Source organism: Eschscholzia californica, unplaced genomic scaffold (assembly GCF_041429995.1).
Source record: "Eschscholzia californica isolate CP2 unplaced genomic scaffold, dmEscCali1.0.p SCAF_6, whole genome shotgun sequence".
In the NCBI taxonomy this organism is placed as follows: Eukaryota; Viridiplantae; Streptophyta; class Magnoliopsida; order Ranunculales; family Papaveraceae; genus Eschscholzia; species Eschscholzia californica.
In genome coordinates this window covers 44,631,977-44,651,920 of record NW_028238483.1, presented here as the reverse complement: position 1 = coordinate 44,651,920, position 19,944 = coordinate 44,631,977, and the positions used below count along the sequence as shown (strand labels likewise).

Genomic DNA, 19,944 nt, shown 5'->3' with positions numbered 1-19,944 from the left:
ATCATTATAGAACAGGAGAACATATTCATCAAATACCACATGAAGGTATATATAGACACGTCCATCCATCGATCAGGACATTTGAAACCCTTTTGGTGAGGACTATCACCTACACAGACACAACGAAAAACTATGATGCAACAATTTGTTAGAAGCACAAGGATGTAGATAAGGAAAACATTGACAACCAATAACCCTTGTTCTTTTTCGACTTCAACTTGAAATCTATATGCTTATCACCAACAAATTATTACATGCGAGCTAGTCGAAAATCTAATATTAATATTTCATTCCTATCATATATAGTATCTGGGAATTGTGAGAAATAAATTTTTACAAGATGTAGACTAGTTATGTACATTACCGACAAACATCAACAACAATCTATAACGAAAGAAAAGACGTCATCCATATGCCAAGGGACACAACAGCTATAGTTGCAAAAGCTTGGCTTAATTCATACACAAAATTTTGTTGTTCAGGTCCCAAACTCTGCCAATCAGTCCTCCTATGTCAACCAAACAAAACCATATCAACAACTCATGATAGATTATATATCAAGATACAAGATGGGTTTTCGAGAAGATTATTTTCTAGAAACTAAATCATACGTACCCTAAATCAGCAATTACAATGCTAATATTATCTTGTGAGCGTCGATCCAGTGCTGCTTGTGCAAGTGCTTCGCAAGCTAGCTGCAGCCAAAGAAGCAAAATTCATACTCCACCTCCGGTATTACATACCATCTTAAGGTCATGCAAGACATGCCTAAATTTTCTTCAGATATAATCAAGATGAAAATAAGGTACCTGAACATTTCCATGTTGGCGTAGTTGATCCCTGACAAATTTTACTGCTTCCGAGCTGGAATATATATAGATTGGACATTCAACTCATAAACCGACATAGCAAGCGAAAAAGTAACTGTCAGTATATTAGAAAATCCAAGACTATATAGATGAAGCAGCAACCTTTTCATATAATCCCATAGACCGTCAGAGGCTAATATTATAAATTCGGCGTCTGATTCAAGAGTTACATTGTAAATATCCGGAGAAGCAATGACGAGATCGTCCCTCAATTGTACTCTGTTACAACATAAACAAATTGGTCTTCAACTTATGAAATGAAGTTCAGACATTACGACTAACTCCCAAGTTACGAGATATATACAAATAGGATTAAAATTTCGTATCTATAGGAAAAGTGATATATTACGATAACAGGGCATACCGAGATATAAATTTCTTGGACCACCTCCCTTCCTCAACTCCTTTTTCTAACATTCTTCATAAGAGAAAAAGGCGATGCTCATCAAGTATTTACAAAGGAAGAACTGATTAAAACTAGAGGTAAAAACACAACTACAACTTCTTAAGATGTAGAGTAAAAGAAAGGAGAGAGAGTACAGGGGACGAACTCATTCTTCTTTGTCTTGAAACGTATGTCACCAAACGCGCGGGAAACAGAGATTTCACCACAAATCCTTCCATCAGTTATCTATAGCCACCAGACAGTAGAATCAAGAACATTGTAATGGAGAAGTAATTGATTCATAGAAACTGGCAGGAGCTGTCAGACAACTATGTTGGATGATGCTTTAGTCAATCAAACCTTCGATTTCAATCAATGAGAGGAAACCAGGCAAGAAAGTGGTAGCCATAACTTGGTGTTTATATTTTGAGATGTGTATTCTATTACTCTTTTTAATTTCAAAAGTTGATCGAATTTCACTTTGTCATTCACTATCTTGTTTCTTCTACATGTTTCATTAGGGGGGATTTTTGGGCACAACCGTATTAGGAATAGTGTTTTGAACATTTCAGTCACAGATTGAATTACAAAAACGACAGGAAATCTCACCCATCCACCTGCTTCTCTTATCCTCCTGATTTCTTGAAGTGAAACTTTGTTGCTTCCATAGGGTCGATGAGGATTAGTCAATATCTCTGCTTTTCCGGCACGTGAAAGAACCTGCATTATTAACAAGTAATTTAAGCAACGAACAAATTTCATTATTGAGCGCTGGCTGAAAGGCATCTTTTGAGTAAAAGAATTTACACTCAACAAATGAAATCATAAATCAAATATGGAAGACGGCAAATAAGAGTTAGACTGATACCAAGCATGAATCGCCAACATGAGAAATGATCAGCATATTGTTTCTGAGAAACATAACGGTAGCTGTTGCTCCAGATTCACCTTCGTCACCTTTCAGATCAAGCCTTTACCAAAATGATGTCAACCAACAAAACTAATTTTTTAATGGAATTAATAAATGATGTGGAAATGGTCCTGTTTTTACCAGTTCAACAGTTTGGTATCAGCATTAAGAAAAGCTTCTTGTAATGCTTGTTTAGCAGGATTAAGATCTTTGTTATTCAAGAGGGAACCACCTTGTAAAGCTCTAAAACACTCTTTGTAAAGTTCTTCCCTAATAAATTCACAATTCAAACAGAAAGAATCAATCAATATTAAGTGACAAAAGTAATAATGCACCGGATTATTTGTCGGTTTAGTCTTGAATTCAAAGAGAGAGGGAGTAACCACAAAAGGGTGGTGGGTGGTTCATATAATTGCATTTGGGTTTTTATATATAGAAGCGATTCGTGTATGTTATAAAATGCAAGGCTTAGAGGGTGTTTGATTTTTGCACTTATTAAGTGATTTTCACTTATTAAGTGCGGGCCGGCAATTTTAGGTCGTTTGTTTTTTCACTTAATAAGTGAAAATCACTTGTAAGTGGTGCCAAAGTAAGTGCAAAAAAGTAAGCTCCAATTTGAAGCTTATTTTTTTGCACTTACTTTGTAAATGAAAGTAAGTGATAAAAAAGACATAAAAACCCTATACAAAATTTAGAAATTACTAACTATTAACCAACTAAACCCTAAATAATTAAAGATAACCTTGGGTATCTTTAATGGATAGAGATTTTTTGTCAGTCCAACCAACATCTGTTTCCCCCGACGAGTTTTTTTTCTAGTAAAAGTGACGAGATTGATAAGAAAAGGATTTGCTTACCACATGGAAGTGCACAATCAGTTTTGTGCATTCGATCATGGGTTGAAAGTGGGTTCAAGTTGAAGTATCGTTTGACTGCGAGAAGCTTATGAATTTTGTTGTTGTTTTTATGTATGTAATTTGTGTAAGTTAGAAGAAGGGAGAGAGAGAGAGAGGTATTTTCTGATTACCTTCTTGTGTGGTTAGTATGGTGTTGTAATGTCAAAGTAGTGTAGTGAGAGAAAGTGGGGGTTTATGTATGGTGATGCATTAGTGGTGTGCATACAGGGAAGATTAGGAACAAGAAAACAAACTGACTAGCAAGATGATATTTAGGCTTAGATTAGATGAAGATAGGCCTATGATATCTATATTCAGTCTAGGTGTATGTGATTTTTCTAAAAGTCGGTGATCCATTGGCTAGGGACTCCTTATTCAAAATAACTGTTACAAAGACCCATCAAGGCTACACGTAAGCGATTGTAACCCATCTACAAGTAGTACTATGCTTCGGACGGGTATAGAGTTGTCTCACTGATTGATGTTTCGTTTACAATATTCATACTAATAAAATTTATCCCAAATTTGTTTCTTCGTACACTTAAAATCAATTTCTCAATAAATATTATTGTATATGCTTTGTAACACAACAAAGAACTCCAAAAATAAATATCGTGTTGTTTAATGCATAATTTCTTAAATTACTCTATCTAACAAAAAATTTATTTGCCTTATGAATCTATGATGTGAAGTTTGATTAAATATGATTGTTTTTTGAGTAAATGCGTATGGATAAAAGATACAAATTTAAGAGACTTTATGCAAGGATAATCTAGACAATTCACATTTTTTATAACGCTTATAAGTGATGAAAAACAAATGACATAACACTTACAAGTGATAAAAAACAAACGGCGTTGCGCTTATTAAGTGATATCACTTAGTAAGTGATATTCACTTACTAAGTGCTATCACTTATGAGTGCTAAAAAATCAAACACCCTCTTAGAGACTTAGTCAGATAGAGAGGGACAAGCAAGAATATAGAGGGAGAAATATAATAGTAGTACTAATTGACAGTACTAGTAATATTTTAATAAGTGAGAAGAAAGTGGCTTTTGGGTATCTCCAAGACAGAGAGTTTGAATAATTGTTGGATGGGGGAGGGAGGAGGTCACTCGATCAGGGGAAGAATTTGTGAGGATGTAAAGACACATAAAATAGGAGTTGGAGTATAGTAGTATATAAAAAGGGAGGCCGCCCCTATATTCTTTTGATTGAAGAAATCAAGAATGAGTTTACCGGAGGAATTGGACGGACGAGAAACCAGCGTGGCCATCAAACACAGCAGCAAAGGAGAAACCACCAGCGTGGCCATCTTCATCAGAGTGATCGTCAAGTACGATGACGATATCATCTTCCATCTCTTCCCGTCGGCCTTGTATTCCACTCCATCCCCATCTAATAACCCCATCCCCTGTTAAAGAAGACGAAGACGAAGAAGATGATAAGGAAGGAGCATCTATGTTGATTGCTGCAATTGCAGAAGAAGAAGAGTAGTAGTAGTATCTCTTCCTTCTAATTCTCTCTCTACCAACAACCATTCTTCTCATTATATTCCTCGTCTTATTATTATTATTACTGAAGATTGATGATGATGAAAAGTGGCAGCAGTTTATCCCTTTTAAGAGATATCTCTGCACTTGCTCACTCAGCAAAGCCATCTTTCTTTTTTTTTTTTTTGGAGCTTCAGAATGAGAGGGAGAGAGTTTTTGTTGGTTCCGTTACAAGTCTAGTCTTTGAAAGATAAGAGAAGCAAGGCTGTCCTCTTTTTCTTTCTTTCTTTTTTTTTTTTTTCCCTCAAAAATGGATTAGAAGATAGATTTCTAGATTCCAATCCTACCTCCCAAGTCCCACCCACTTTGGCCTCTTAAGTAAACCCCCCCCCCCCCCCCCCCCTCCCCACCCCAATCACCCCAATATTGTTTATGCTATGGGATTTCTAGACCCCCAATGTTAGAAAACAAGAAAACTAGTAGTAGATAAGACCCCTAATGTTGGAAGATTTCTGCCCAAGTGTCTTTCTGAATTTCCCATCACTTGCAAAAGATGGTCTTCTTTTTCCACCCATGTAAATGTGTTGTGCTTCTTTTTAGACTGACTGCAAGTCATCATTAGTAGTAAAAAGCTTAGTTAGATTAGATGGGAGGGATCTTTTAAGTAATTCCAACAATTATAATATTTTGAGATAGACAATCACAAGTGATCAGGAACTGGGTTTAATGTATTCCATATGGAATGAAACAATTGATGATATAATTAGGGCAAGTTCACAAAACCAAAATCTACAATTTCACCTGCCCCATCCATATATATATATACTCCTTTTAACGACAACAACACAAGAACCAATTTTCTATATCTACTTAACCTACACTCAATCTCCTGAGCTCTCACATGAGCTCTCAAAGTTGCTTACTGAGTCGTGAACCAACAGTCTGATAACATGTCCCCCCATCAATCTCGAAATATCAAAACATTCCTGCAGATCCGCGTCACAAGACAGTAGAACCCACTCGTGATCGTCATCCAAGTACTTGATTACAAACGACCCCATTTCCAACTTTAGCCTCTTCGAAACCTCCTCCTTTAACTCCATGATTCCTGATGTTAATTGAACCCGAAATCTAACAATAACTTCTCTGAAACTAACCTTTACGCTCACGCTCCTAAGATCTTGTTTTGTTCTCATGTGTTGGGTTGTCTTGACGACTGGCGGAGTCGTCGTGTTCTGCTGAGGAGACTGGTTAGCATAAATTGGATTTCTCAAACTTGATTTTAAGGTATGTTCTTCCAGACTAGTCTCTACCGCCAAATTCGAGAGGTTTATCAAGTCTTTCGAACTTCCTGCATCCTCGAGTAGCATTCCACTCAAAGCAGGTTGGAGTTGTGTCGCTATAAGAGCATCGGGAGTTGAGTAACCAGCACATAAGTTTAGGTCACAGTTTGGATTAAACGACGAAGACACACCCAAGGAACTCTGGACATCTAGACCTTGTTCTTGGACAGATGAAACAAACTGGTTCTTTAAGGAAGTAGATATATTTGACGGGCTACCTTCACATGACAAATGAGAAGTAGGAGTACCAGTGCTCCCATCTGTTGAACTGCTTCTTATCTTTGAATCCCTTCTACTTCTAAGGGTCTGATTCTTTACATCACAATGTTCATCACCCTCTTCTGGTATCATTTTCTGTTGTGTTTCGATCTCCTTCACACCCTGAAATTCAGATGACTTAGAACCAGAGTAATGCTGTTCTTTGGATTCATTTGGCCAAGGAAGAGAACCAACTTCAACTGGGCTTGGACATGTTGTCAGAGATGTCAGATTGAATGCTCCATCAGCTCCTTGAACTGATTCTATCACACGCTTGATCTTAGAGAGGGAACGGTTGACTTTGTTGATCTTTCGAGATGGCCACCTTGAAATACCATGCTGCCGACAAATGCGTTTCATGGTGGTTGGGCAAACTGCAAAAACATCAATCATGATAAGAGGATAACATTTCAATAGATACACGCTGTTTATCTAACACTGGATATAAAAGATCCCAAGATATATGTGTCTAGCTATGCTCGTCTTCAATGGGTTTTGGAGTGCAATACTAAAAAAGGCCAAAATCTGGCATGGTATGTATTTCAAATTAAATTGTTGCATTTCGATCACATCAACAGCTATATCATCATTATAATGAAAAGAGAAGTGGTCGTCTAGCTAGAATAGATTATCTGCTTACCTCCTAGGCTCTTTGCAGCATCCTTGAGACTCCCAGAAAAATATTGTTGAAGAACCTCTAAACTAATAGACTTCTCGGTTTTGCCCCTCCTTCTCTCCAGCGTTTTCATCGTCTCCTTATTGTCAGACGGAGAAAGAGAAGTGTGACGACTTCTGTCCACATTATCTGGATAGTCTCCATTTTGTGAAGCATCACATCCCACCGTGAACTGCTTCTTCAATAAATCTGGCTGTGCTTCACTCGCTCCTGGAAATAATTTAACGGATTTTAGTTTGAAATCATGGGTCTCTTCTATGGGTGTTTTGATAATTTCAATCGATCTTTCCTCCTCTTCTAAGTCTTTTCCAGAAGCAACCCTCAAATTCCGGAAATGTCGTTTCATTGTTGCCAAGAGAGATTTCAAAAAGGCTTGCTGTTGGCTGATTTCTGTGATGCTAGGTGGCAGAAAGAACTCTAGAATATAATCATCAAATCCTGTGTAGGCACTCCGCAAGCAAATAGCAAAGCAACTGGTTAACCCAAACATTCGTGCATAGTGAACCAATGGATAATCAAATTTACTGAACTTTGTGATATCTCGAGAAAAACATGACCCAAGGGACAAAAATGCTCTTCCTGCTACCCCCTGTCCCCTCTGTAAGTGATGCTCTGAACATGCAGCTCGAAATCCCCACATATGTGCATCTATAACATAAAATGCCACGTCAGTTGTGGACATGCATACTTGTCCCATGCAGCTACCGTCGAAGCTTGTACAGCTCTTCTGCAAACCCCCGCCATGGGCTATAATGCTTCTATGCCTGCATGGTATCCAGGTCTGAGCCAAAGGCAATTTGTGACTCTCACACACAACTGTCAATATTTCCAAGATCTCGGCCAGAGCATTTTGACGACCTTCGTTACAGATCTGGTGAGATACACCCAAACAGATATGATGTGAATTAACAACTTATGAAGAGTAAAACTGGATATAGGAAATATGATTGCGACTAACCTGAACGTTCGGGTGATCAACGATTTCAGATGTTTTGAGATTCACTGCCTGCAACAGAACTGAACTTGTGTTATATATACAGACAGGAAACTATGGAAGACAAGTAAACAGTTGTTGCCAGTCGCTAGACATACCCAAGGACAGTATTCATAATTTGAAAGAGAACGAGAGAGAGAGAGGGACGGGAATCACCAACCTCAAGGGCTTTGCAAACTTTATCAACCTCAGCAGCATAGTTGACCTTCTGTGATGTCATTATAAGCTCAACTACACCAACACAGGATTGTCGTTCAAAGACTGGCAAAGCCAAGGTTCCTCGAACGTCATAACTAAGAGCATGAGCAAGTCGTTGATACTCCTTGCTGCTGTAATATTGTACATTTGGGGTCCACTCGGGCAGCTTCTGTCGGAAAACACGGCCTGGAAGGCCCAAATCTCGATCACTCTCTCCATCAACAGAAAATATATACATGAGAGAGACGGTTCTATATTGAAGAAGTCCGTTATTATGTGGATCGAGAACAAAGGGTTGCCCAGAAGTCGTGAGCACATACCGATCGCCTTTCTTTACAGGAGCCCAGACCTGAGCCAGGACTTGTTGAGAGTCCATCGAGTCCTTGAAGTAGCGAAGTGCCTGCATCATCCTTTCTTTGATGACACAAGTGTCGTCCGAGTTGTCCATGAAATCTACTTCCCAAGATGCTGGAAGGACCCTTGTTTTGCTGTTCTCTGCGGAAACGTGACCGGGTATAGAACCATTATTACCTGTGAACCAGAGAGGACATGATCAATATGAGAAAGACCAATTAACTACTCTCCAATCTCCATAGGTTTGATAACTAAAGATAGTGAGAGAAAAGTAAACTTACAAAAATCTAAACATAAGTAACAAAAGAATTAGCTAGGAAACCTAAAATCAGTGTATCTAAAGTCTAAACAAACAAAGGGGGGGGGGGGGGGGGAACCAAATCCTAATCTCAATCCAGGGTAAGTTAGATTAGGATGTGAACAGTAACAGAGAGAGAGAGAGAAAGAAATTACCCAGAAGAAGATCAAATTTCATTGTATTGCTAACATTACTAAAAAAAGAGCAAGCATCAAATTTCAAATGTCTATTTTTTTTTTTGCCTAATAAGCATTAAAATCAACCATTACAGAAACAAACTCAATGAGATAAACAAATCCTCCTATTTCACAAGAAAAATTGAGATTGAGAGAGAGAGCGGGTAGGGGGTGGAACTTACAGGAGAGAAATCTAGGGCGAGGAAAAGCAGGTCCAGCGGGTAAGGAGGAGGAGTTAGGAGGAGGGGTGATGATGGGAGAAAGAGGAGGAGGATTGTCATGATCAGAGAAAACCCAAAGAGGAGAACATGGGTGTTCTAGTGGTGCAGAAGAAGAAGATGAATTTGGTTGTGAAGAAGAATGGTTGTTTGTTAGAGAGGAGGAGAGAAGAAATGGATTTGAAACGAATGGAAACATATCAAACGGCCAGGAAGAAATGGTTTGTTCTAAATCAAGATCCATCATCATAGGAAATGAACACTCCCCTCTAGATTTGTTGGTGGTGGTGGGTATTTGGAAAAGGAAATTACTACTAATACTACTATTAAGATGATGATTTTCTTCTTCTGCTGCTGCTGTTGCTGCTTCAGAAGAAGACATCATAATATTGTATTCTCTCTCTCCTCCTCCTCCTCCTCTTCTTCCTTGTTTAGAAGTTGGATGTTTCCTAGAGAGAGAGAGAGAGAAAGAAAGAGAGATAATGTGGGGGTGGGTTAAAAATATGGCAGACCTGCTGCTGCCATTGGAATCACTAATGGCTTACTTTGCTACTTGCCATGGAAAATATATTACCTACTAGTATTTGCCATGATTCTGTGCTTCGCATGACAAGTTTCTTCTACTGGTCTTTCAATTATATCCATTGATATGTGGATCAAAATGATAAGAATGATGTGGATCAAATCATTCTCTTCTTTACCACTCTTGCTCAAAATCCATATTCTTCTTTTTTTTTCTTTCCCCTTATTTCTGAGGTAAAGCCCCATGTCAGTGCATAAACGTTTTTTGGCCTAAAAATGAGTGGTATGGATCTCATTCTGGATAAACGTTCAGACTAGTGAAAACCGACTACAAAATCCTTATTTTTGGACCAAATCATATTTAAAACAGTGACATTTGGTACCAGACATTACTACCAAACATAGAAAGAGTGTATATAAATATGTGAAGGTGGGTGCGCCCCTCCCTTCCCTTCCCTTCCCGTCTTACCAACAAACCTTTAGCTAATATCTGTGGTATCAGCTTCTTCAAACACAAAATAGAAACAAAAGAAGTTTTATTACAAGTACTATGAGCAAGTGTTTTGACAAAGTGAAAGAAACCCATCTTGAATAGCCCGACTTGAACAATATTATTGTTATTGTAAAAGTATATGACATGCAAAAGCAACCAAGGAAGCAAATGTTCTCGACAAGACTAAACCACCAATATTTGTCACGATCCATCAATACTAAATTTAATATGCCACCAACAGGTAGTCAAGTTGGTAGTGCATCTACTCTATAATACATAAGTCTCGTTTTGATCTCATGAAATTGCAAATCTAGGATTTTTTAAATGTTGGTATAAATAAAATAATTAGATGGGTTTTAGACTAATAGTTTAGTTGTGCTTTAGAACGTTTCTGTAAGCATTTAATTTCGTCAGTTATCGAACTTATCACATTATATTGATGTGTGATGACTATCGTAGTCGATATAAAAAAAAATACTAAAATTCAATATCAAAATAAAAACAGTAGTTGTCAAGTAACAAATACAACACTTCAACAAAAAAAAAAAGAGTAACAAATACAATATTATGTACCTAGAGTAACAATTAAGTGAAAGATAGAGCCATGTCTTAGTGCTAACAATTATGTAGTTGTCTCTTCCTTCTCAGTCGGAATCCATGTATTAAGGTTAGTTTCTTAGTGATTTGGTGAAGAACTATAAATTATAAGTATCAATGCAAAAACCCCACCTTCACCATCAAATACCATCCACCAATGATGCTTTACCAATATGATAAATAAAGGAAGCTAGCGAAAGGGTTTTTTTTTTTTTTTTTTGTTGAGATAGCTAGCGAAAGGGTTGCATCACAAAATAATAAAATCAAAGAAAATCTTGTGAAGAAAACAGTTTGAAGTAAACAACTTTTATGTTTCAACAAAAAAAAAAAAGTAAACAACTTTTAGATATAGTTGAATTATCACAAATGAATAATAATAAAGAGGATCCATCTTGCCTACCTCGAATATTCATAATTAGATGTTTACAACAACTATTTCGTTTTATTTGAAAAAAAAAATTGTCAACAAACTAATTAAATACCAATATGATTTGGTTACTTGCAACATAAGTCTAGGATAGTTACAAATATTTTAATATTATATCATATGTACATAGATGTGCAATCAATCGGATTCATTGGCAAATGATGTATGACAAAATTAATTTCTAAAACAGTTCTGAACACTTTGACTACTATCATATCATGCTAATATATTTATCATTTATTATTGTTGTAGGGGGTCAACTTGTTTGTAATTCGTGACAATGGTGATCTGAAATAGTTTGTACAACATTCAAACTAAATTAAAAGGATTTATTCATGAAAAGAACAAATTCAAATTTGGATTATTTAACAAAGAAGAAAATATGATTACCCATAAAAAAAACAAACTTTTTTTTTTGTATTATAGTTGTGGGCAAATGGGCTCAATCCTCAAGTGTAGTTGAACATGACAATAGCTCAACTATATAATAATAAAAGGAAAGAGTGGTTTTGTAGTGATGTAACCAAACTTGAGCTTAGCCACAACATAATTGTCATTAAATTAACCTGAGATTGCAATTAATGGTTAATATATTAATAATATAATAGGAATATGATTTATTAAGTCAAACGGATCAGTTGCACATTTTGATAGGGGCGAACATCGGTTGGATAACCGACTTTTTAATCCTATCCATAGTCCAATCCAAATGGTTTGGTTATTCTAAATTTCAATCCGAACTAAACTTAGGATGAACGGTTTGGTTTGGTTAAATAACCGAACCAAAGGTCAATAAACATTTTTCAAGAACAAACTTTCGAATTTTCAACTTTAAAATTAGCTACAATTATACTTAGAACGTGCTAAAAAATAGTATTATCTCACAAACCCTTAAGTCTATATGTACGTGGTTAATTCGACATAGTTTATCAACATTGGAGGAAAAGAAAAAAAATGATAAACAATTGGATCATATATTCTCACGTATATAATATATAGAAAATAATAATAAATGGTTTGGTTCGGTTTCTTCGGTTATCCGTCAAACAAATCCATAGACCGAACCAAACCACTCGGTTTTTATATTTTAGTATCCAAACCAATCTGAATAACTATTGGATCCCAAACCGTCCCAATCTGTTTAGATCGGATTGGTTTGGTCGGTTCAGATACTAAATGTACACCCCTACATCTTGATTAAATTATTATACAACTCCTTACTTGGGCTTCTTATAAAACATTTGGCTTGGGAGATGTCGATGAATTAAAGAATATATATATATATATATATATATATATATATATATATATATATATATATATATATATATATATATATAGTAATCTCAATCTATACAAAATTAATTATGAATGTAGATGAATTGCAGTTTTTTTTTTGTTGAACAGATGAATTGCAGTTGAGTGAGATTTGTAGCAAATGAGACAAAAACATAAAAGGAAAAGTCGAAAAAGCTCTTATTGTGCTCCACCGAGCTAAATAGCATACATATGACATTTTGTGTTTTAGCGAAAATTACCACATACCAATTTTGTAAATATAAAATTGCGTAAGCCTAAATCTAGTGCATGGAGGTTGGGTTATTTGAGGTGGGCACCAGCATCGAACAACATATAAAATTTTATCCAAATCTTAAGGCCACTCCTGTGGGGACCGGGTACATGCAACTTGAGGAGGCCTTTCCCTCAGAGCCCCATTAATCTTATTCTTCTTGTTATGTTGGCCGGTTTTGATAACACCACCGGTTACGACTACGTTTAAGTTACGCTTTCTTTTTGACTTCCTCAATTTCAATATCTACTTTGTTGTATAAAAATACTCCTCAATATGGAATCATCAATTTTGAAATCTTTTCAAACATGAATTCACCGGGACTAAGCGGTCGTTATTTCATTTCACGTTCAAAATCTCCTAGATGCAATCATGTAAAGGTAGTAATCCCCAAAAAAAATGTTGGGGGGCAGGGAATTTCCTGGAATAATTGCATATTCTATTGAGAGACCGTGACATGCTTGCTTGGTCGTTTATAGACATACATATATATATATATATATATATATACATAACATTCCCTTAAAAGATAAAGATAGGTAGGAGAAAAAAAAAGAGTCAGTAATAGTAGTCCATTAAAACCAGCACCAAGTGAGGGAAAGAATCAATTCAAGATGGAATAAGATGGGAACCATGTTATATTATTCTTCCCCCACCTCAATTTCTTCTCATTATTATTATTATTAAAATTAAGAAATAGACAGTGTAATTGATCAGATTTATTTGGAGCATATGGAACACTAACTTAGAAATGTATTTATGAATTCAGGAGCTTGGACTATGGGTGAATATAAGATGTTACGGCGTATAAAAACTTGGGAGGAGGGAAAATCTAGTGATCGTCTACTCATCACTCTGCCTACAAATTCGAGAATGATTTTGAATTCACCCATCCCATCGTACGTAATATGAATTGGATGAAAGATATAGAGAAAAAGAGAATATAAAAAATGGTCGTCAAAGACAAACTATATGAACAACCAACCAAAACGCTAGAAGAAGCGTATTCTCTATCTCTATTATTGAGATATCTTAAATATTCTTTGGTTTGTCTTTAATTAGTTGAGCATTAAGACTCTCTTTAATTACTACTACTATTGAGTGGTGTTCCATTAAGATTAGTGGCTATAATTATTAATGGAAAGTGTTTTTCTTTATTTTTAACTTTTCAAACAACACTTTTGTCTTTAAGTAGTAGTAGTTGTAGTAGAAAATGTGTTAGTTGAGAGATAATACAATTCATCACTGGGAAGCTAAGGCTATATAAAAAAAAAAAAAAAGCATTTGCTTAGAGCAACAAGGCCTATACAACCAATGCACATAGCCATGTAAAAGAAGATAAAAAACACATTCATCATCTCTCAAATTAATCACAGCTATACACACCCACCCACTTTGGCATCAGCAGCAAAAGAGGAGTTTGAAGTCCATGAAGCTTCTCTCTTGAGTTACTTAACTGATGTACAAAATCAATAACAGGTTCTATGGTCTAGCGGTTAGGACATTGGACTCTGAATCCAGTAACCCGAGTTCAATTCTCGGTAGAACCTCTTTTTTATTTTATTTTCTGGACCATTCACACTATTGACACCCTCTCATTCCGGGCCTCACTAGCCCAAGTCAAAGGCTCTATGAAGCTCTGGGGCTCCCTCCTGATCTATGAAGCTCAGGGTCTCCCTCCTCTATAAGACTTCTCCATTACAAGTAACAATTGTTGAAAGATGAACATGTATGTTTGTATGTATGTATGTATGTATGTATGTATGTATGTATGTATGTATGTATGTACTCTCTTATGTAATCCATCAACACTTGAAAAAAATGTCCTAAATATTTTGCTCGAGTACTATAACGGTGTTTAGGTGGAAACATTTGATCTCATACGTAATACATAATGTTATTCTATAAAACATAAAGATAAAACACAAAGTACCAAATTTCGGTTCAAGGCATGAATGGAGCGAAAACTACCACCGAATTATGGCCACCAAATCCAAAAGAGTTAGATATAGCTGCACAATCAAGAGACAAGCTAATTTCATTATAGTAATGTTTCAAGCTATCTATGTAATATGTATATGTTTGTTTCGTGTGTAAGAATTATATATGAAATAGGTGGTACATACCAACATGAACTTGGTGCTTCTTCTTAACATTTGGAACGGTGTCGATAGTTACATCAGCCTCCAAGTTCTAAATAGAAGAGAAGAATTATTAGTACTAACTTGTGAGATAATTAATGAATGAGATTATACTACTAGTCTACTACTAGTCTACTACTACTACTACTTAGAGAGTTAGAGAGTAATAGATCAGCATTACATCTTGGTTAATGGTTGGATGAAGCCAACCAGTAGTGATTGCTTTGATTGTGGCTATTGCTTCTAATCCTCCAGCAGCACCAAGACAGTGTCCAATCATTGACTAAAACCCAAACAACAAAACAAACATAAACATTTTTTGAAAACTAAAACTTAAATTATCACAAACTAGCTTATTGGATAATTAATGGTTCTAATTTGCCTTTGTTCCATTCATCTTGATCTCAGATGTGTCTTTGAAGACACCCTTGATGGCATTAACCTCTGCTAAATCTCCCGCAAGTGTCGACGTTGCATGAGCGTTAATATAGTTCACCTGTAAGTCTCACAATTTCTCGTTAATTATAGTACTACTTATCTTGATCTCTGTAGTTGTTCGATATTTAAAATAGAGAATACCTCTTCTGGAGAAACTCCAGCATCACTCAGACTCTTGGTTATACATAAAGAAACTCCAAGGCCATCTGAACGAGGATCGGTCATATGATGGGCATCACAGGTTATGGCACCTCCTAAATATTCTGCTATTATATTCGCTCCTCGTTTTCTTGCACTCTCCAAGCTCTCCATAATCTTACAGAAAACAGAAGAAAAATTGAAATAGAAAATGGTAAGTTAGTTGCAGGGGGAGTAAGTGTTAGTAATTACCAGAACACCAGAGCCTTCACCAATGACAAACCCATCGCGGGCTTTGTCCCATGGCCTTGAAGCTTTATGCGGCTCATCATTTCTCTGTGACAAGGCCCGACAAGCTATGAATCCACAAACTCCAGTAGCCACAACAGCAGCCTCAGTCCCACCAACGGCCATAATGTCGACTTCACCTCTTCTAATATGATTTGCAGCAGCGTGGAAGCAGTAGTTTGCGGTCGCACAGGCTGTAGAAATTGAGTAATTTGGACCCATTAGGCCCGTATCAATGGCAAGCAATGCCGAACCCATATTGGTGATTGAGTAAGGAATGAAGAAAGGAGTTATCTTTTTGTATCCTTTCTGGATGAGAGACTCGACTCCGGTGGTGAAAGCGGTTAATCCTCCCATTCCTGACCCTACTAGCACTCCAATCCTTGGTCGGTCTATCTATAAGCCAAGCCAAGAGAAAATCAAACCTCCTTTCACTAAGTTAACATTAAGGAATTCATGTGCTAGAATAAGATGAACTTAGCTAGGATTTTTTTTTTCTTACAGATTTCAGAACTTGAGTTCTAAGATTAGCATCATCAAGGGCTCTTCTTCCAGCAACTAGGCTGTACCTCAAGCAATCATCGAGTCGTCTATCGTTCTTGGCATCAATATAACCTTGGGAAGAAAAGTTACGAATTTGGCCGGCAATTCTAACAGACAAGTTTGAAGCATCAAACCTATCAATTAGGGTGATACCACTCTCGCCTTGAAGGAGTTTATCGTAAAAGGTGTCAACATCATTTCCAAAGACTGAAACGAGGCCCATTCCTGTAATGACAATTCTTTTCTTTGGGTCTGTCTCTCTTTTTGGAGCAGAATTGATTTGGGAAGCCTTGACTATTGTCCTCAAAGCTGAGAGAAGAAGAAGAAAAAAAAATGAAATTCATAAGTACTAGTAAGTAGAGCATGATCAGGGGAAGAGATTGAAAACTGACATGAGGGTTTAATCCGGATAGAAGCAGGCAACCAAAGGTGGTGGGTGGCGGTTCCCACAAGACTGATGAGAGTATGAGGATGATCCGCCAATTCCCTGCTGTTGTTTTTAAGTCGTAGTAGTAAAAGGTTAGAAGAAGAAACATTATTAATGGAGGAGGATACCGATACCATATCTGAAACTCGGACAACGTTGCTTGATTTCTTTATCTCCTCCTCCTCCAGTAAACAAAACAAATACTAGTAAGTAATGAACCAATTACAATGTCCCGGCTGGAGGAGGAACTGGAAATGAAATCTGCACTAATGCGAGAGAGAGAGAGAGAGAGAGAGAGAGAGAGAGGGCGGACGGTGGGGTAAGAATTTTTCCGTAGAATACTAAAACTTGTTGCGAGTGATGAAGGAAATTAAGAAGAGTTGTCCATACATACATACATACATTCTTGTCTATCTCACAAACACACTTTTAACATGCATATTTTCTCCAATTTTCATCCGTTTAACAACCTCAACAACCCCTTCCCAAACTCAACTCATCTATGTGATTGATTTCGTCTCCCTTTTTCACATTTCAAATTCTTCTCTTGTATACAAAAGAGTCCAAGACGTACACATTACCTTTTCGGTTCGATAACACTCAAGATGTAGACCAAAATAAGAAAATCTAGCATATTAATAATTGTTACTATTTGAGAGCCTTCATATTAAGTTTTTGTTAACAGATCCAAATACTTCACTATAATTAGATTTTCCGGTCACATTAACAATACAAAGTAAAAAAAACAAATTTGTTCAACCGCAAATAAGACAAGTATGTACATTGGACGCATTAACACTCCTACATAAATGTTAGCATTGACCGTTCCTATCTAGACAAGTTATTTTAGTTTGGACGTTAAATAAACATTACATGTATAATTTTGTGGGCGAGTTTATTCGAATTTTACATCAATAAAAGAAAGGAAAAAGATCACTACCACTGAAAAGTAATCTTATACTGTAATCTAAGTACCCATCTGAGTAGCACATTTTTGACATATATCACGGGTCCCCAATTGTAATTCATAGGCAAATGTCTCCTCCTCTCTAGTTTTAGTCCCACAGAATCATTTCTAGCACTCTGTTCTTCTACACTTCTCTCTGTCTCTCGCTTCGGTCGGAATTAGGGAAGATGAAGACCATTTGTCCCATTTAAAATTCAATTTTTTTTTAAAGAAAATGATATAAGTTGAAGATGAATTGGTTAGAGCAAGTCCAACCTGGGACTAGAGGGGCACTAAATTTGAATTTAAGGCCCCTCTCCCAAGGTCCAACCACAACCGGCCCTTAATTAAGGGCCGGTTGAACTCCCCATATGACCGTTGGGGAGGTCTCCAACGTCCTATGGGGGGCTTTTAGATCTAGCCGTTGGAGCAAATCCAACGCCCAGATGTGGGTTCAACTTCTATAAATGTCAATGATCGGGTACCAATATTAAGAAAATACAGAGAGGGCCGGAGAGTTAGTGAGAAAATTAAGCATGTCATATTAATTCCTACCACCAGCCACCCCACCACCCCTGCTCTGATGACCTTTAAACGAACGAAAAAAGGAGGTCCCCTTCTACTTGTTTATATCATGAACAAAAAATTTAAGCTCCTTAATAGAGAGACAGCCAGATAGAAGACCAACAACATTGCACCATGTTCGGTCAGCCTTGTGATTGTTAGCCTAAATATGAAACAATCTTGAACTCAAAACTATTTGGTGTTTGATTGATGCAAAAAAATGTCAAATGTAATGAGAACACAAAGACGTAGAATCGTGTATTCACATCAATTTCTTCGTGGGCAGCCCAACGGAACCAAAAACTTTGGATCCGCCGACAGCCCAACTGGACCCATTCCCATCCCTGAGGAGACTTTCTTCGTGGGCTTTTAGTAACGTATTAAGCCCATTTGGGACCCAACCTAAATCAATTTCGGGAATCCATTCAGCTTATATAGCAAGTTTTAAAAGCTTGACCACGTCTATATCAGTAGTTCCACCAACCACACCAAAAAAATCGAATATACCTTGATTCCATTACTCTTTTTTTTTGTTGAACTTGATTCCATTACTCTCTCAATAAATCACTATTATATCTCTTTTTCTTCTCTCAACAAAAATAAAAATATAAAATAAAATAAAATCTTTTTGTTACTTCTCGTTTAGCGATTTTATTTTATATGATTACAGATAGACCCATGTGCGTGACTTCGAGGATTTATGACCTATTACCCGACTTAATTCAAATTATTTACCACATACAGACCTTCCTCACCAATTATCACAAAATAAATTCAATTTTTATCCTAGTCTTTCTTTTCTTTTTTTTGCTGAACTTGTCTTTCTCACTTCTTACGGTACTATTCTGTGTTTGCAAATAAAAAATCAAATTTTAAACGATTTTTGCTTTATTTCGACTAACATTTAAAAAACATATATTTATTGATATAAATATATGATCGAAGAATCAACTCAGGAAACTTATGAGATAATTTTGTTAGGTAATTCTTTTCACACTCACTGTTTGAATCTAAAAGTAATAATAGTTTGGTTGCATCGTGAATATATTTAAAATTCACGTGACTATTTTTTTGAAGACATCATATGGATTTTTTTTTTGGTGAAGGAACATCATATGGATTTAAGTCTATTTATTTCTGTATTTACTTTATTTAATCCAAGTTGAAAGAATTGTGGTTTTATATTTCTACTTACAATTAAATTTAGGGCATCTACATTTTAAAATAGGTGTCTAACTGTTATACAAGAAAAAAATGATGGACTTCTTGAACAACTTTTAACTTAACAACTAAGGAAAAGATTAGCGACAAAAAGGGAAGAGCTCCAAATTTTCCTTTCTTTAATTTTTAGTGTGGACTTGATAGAAACGCACGGGATTGGATGGGGTTTAAGAAATATACAAGTACTCCGTATAGTATTTATTTTTCTTCTAGATAAACGCGGTTTCTAGCGTCATGACATATCTCCACCCAAAATCTCTTCTTACCTAACTGACTTTACTTTCACTCCCCTATTCAACTTACTTCATTATTATAATCACCTCCCTCATATTTCTTTTATTATAATTTTGCACCATGGATTGGATGATACTAACACTATTTATCCATTCAAAAAATAAATACTCATAGAGATATATGTATGTCTTCCCCTTGTGAGAGGGGTTGAAACCGCGAGTCACAGGATCAATAGAGTCAGACTTAGACCGTCACTCGTACTTATTTTTTATAGACTGATCACGGTAAGGCAATCAGTTTGTGTCAACGTAGACAACGTAGATAT

The 19,944-nt window shown here is 36.4% G+C and overlaps 3 protein-coding genes, 1 long non-coding RNA gene and 1 other non-coding gene across 7 annotated transcripts; 2 read left to right on the top strand and 3 right to left on the bottom strand.

Moving 5' to 3' along the window:
- Positions 1–203: 203 nt before the first annotated feature.
- On the bottom strand, positions 204–5,565 carry TAP38 (thylakoid-associated phosphatase 38). Its single transcript, XM_086645055.1, has 10 exons — positions 4,302–5,565; positions 2,306–2,434; positions 2,123–2,225; positions 1,864–1,974; positions 1,421–1,500; positions 1,234–1,287; positions 972–1,088; positions 810–864; positions 616–695; positions 204–508 (listed from the first exon to the last, which is right to left on the bottom strand). The coding sequence occupies exons 1-10, from the start codon at positions 4,721–4,723 to the stop codon at positions 385–387; spliced, it is 1,275 nt and encodes a 424-aa protein (XP_086501181.1). The 5' UTR covers positions 4,724–5,565; the 3' UTR covers positions 204–384.
- LOC147535525 (uncharacterized) lies at positions 4,275–8,892 on the top strand. The gene is made up of 2 exons (XR_015227147.1): positions 4,275–8,675; positions 8,722–8,892. It is a non-coding gene; the product is annotated as an uncharacterized LOC147535525 (long non-coding RNA).
- On the bottom strand, positions 5,263–9,924 carry LOC147535524 (protein NLP6-like). 2 transcript variants are annotated; one of them, XM_086645049.1, is made up of 6 exons: positions 9,035–9,924; positions 7,987–8,555; positions 7,791–7,838; positions 6,797–7,703; positions 6,352–6,530; positions 5,263–6,279 (listed from the first exon to the last, which is right to left on the bottom strand). In XM_086645049.1, exons 1-6 carry the CDS (start codon positions 9,453–9,455, stop codon positions 5,437–5,439), a joined length of 2,967 nt encoding a protein of 988 aa, XP_086501175.1. In that variant the 5' UTR covers positions 9,456–9,924; the 3' UTR covers positions 5,263–5,436. The 2 variants fall into 2 exon arrangements, with proteins under 2 accessions (XP_086501175.1, XP_086501174.1); XM_086645048.1 differs by having other exon boundaries at positions 5,263–6,530.
- Positions 9,925–14,157: 4,233 nt separating this feature from the next.
- TRNAQ-CUG (transfer RNA glutamine (anticodon CUG)) lies at positions 14,158–14,229 on the top strand. Its single transcript has one exon. It is a non-coding gene; the product is annotated as a tRNA-Gln (tRNA).
- Positions 14,230–14,501: 272 nt separating this feature from the next.
- On the bottom strand, positions 14,502–18,568 carry LOC147535522 (3-oxoacyl-[acyl-carrier-protein] synthase I, chloroplastic-like). Of its 2 annotated transcripts, none has more exons than XR_015227146.1 (8): positions 16,620–18,568; positions 16,187–16,536; positions 15,649–16,080; positions 15,400–15,573; positions 15,203–15,316; positions 14,957–15,103; positions 14,806–14,899; positions 14,502–14,691 (listed from the first exon to the last, which is right to left on the bottom strand). XR_015227146.1 is itself a non-coding variant. In XM_086645045.1 (8 exons), the coding sequence occupies exons 1-8, from the start codon at positions 16,789–16,791 to the stop codon at positions 14,624–14,626; spliced, it is 1,479 nt and encodes a 492-aa protein (XP_086501171.1). In that variant the 5' UTR covers positions 16,792–18,568; the 3' UTR covers positions 14,502–14,623. The 2 variants fall into 2 exon arrangements, 1 of the variants encoding a protein (XP_086501171.1); XM_086645045.1 differs by having other exon boundaries at positions 14,806–14,872; positions 15,002–15,103.
- Between the last annotated feature and the right edge of the window lie 1,376 nt (positions 18,569–19,944).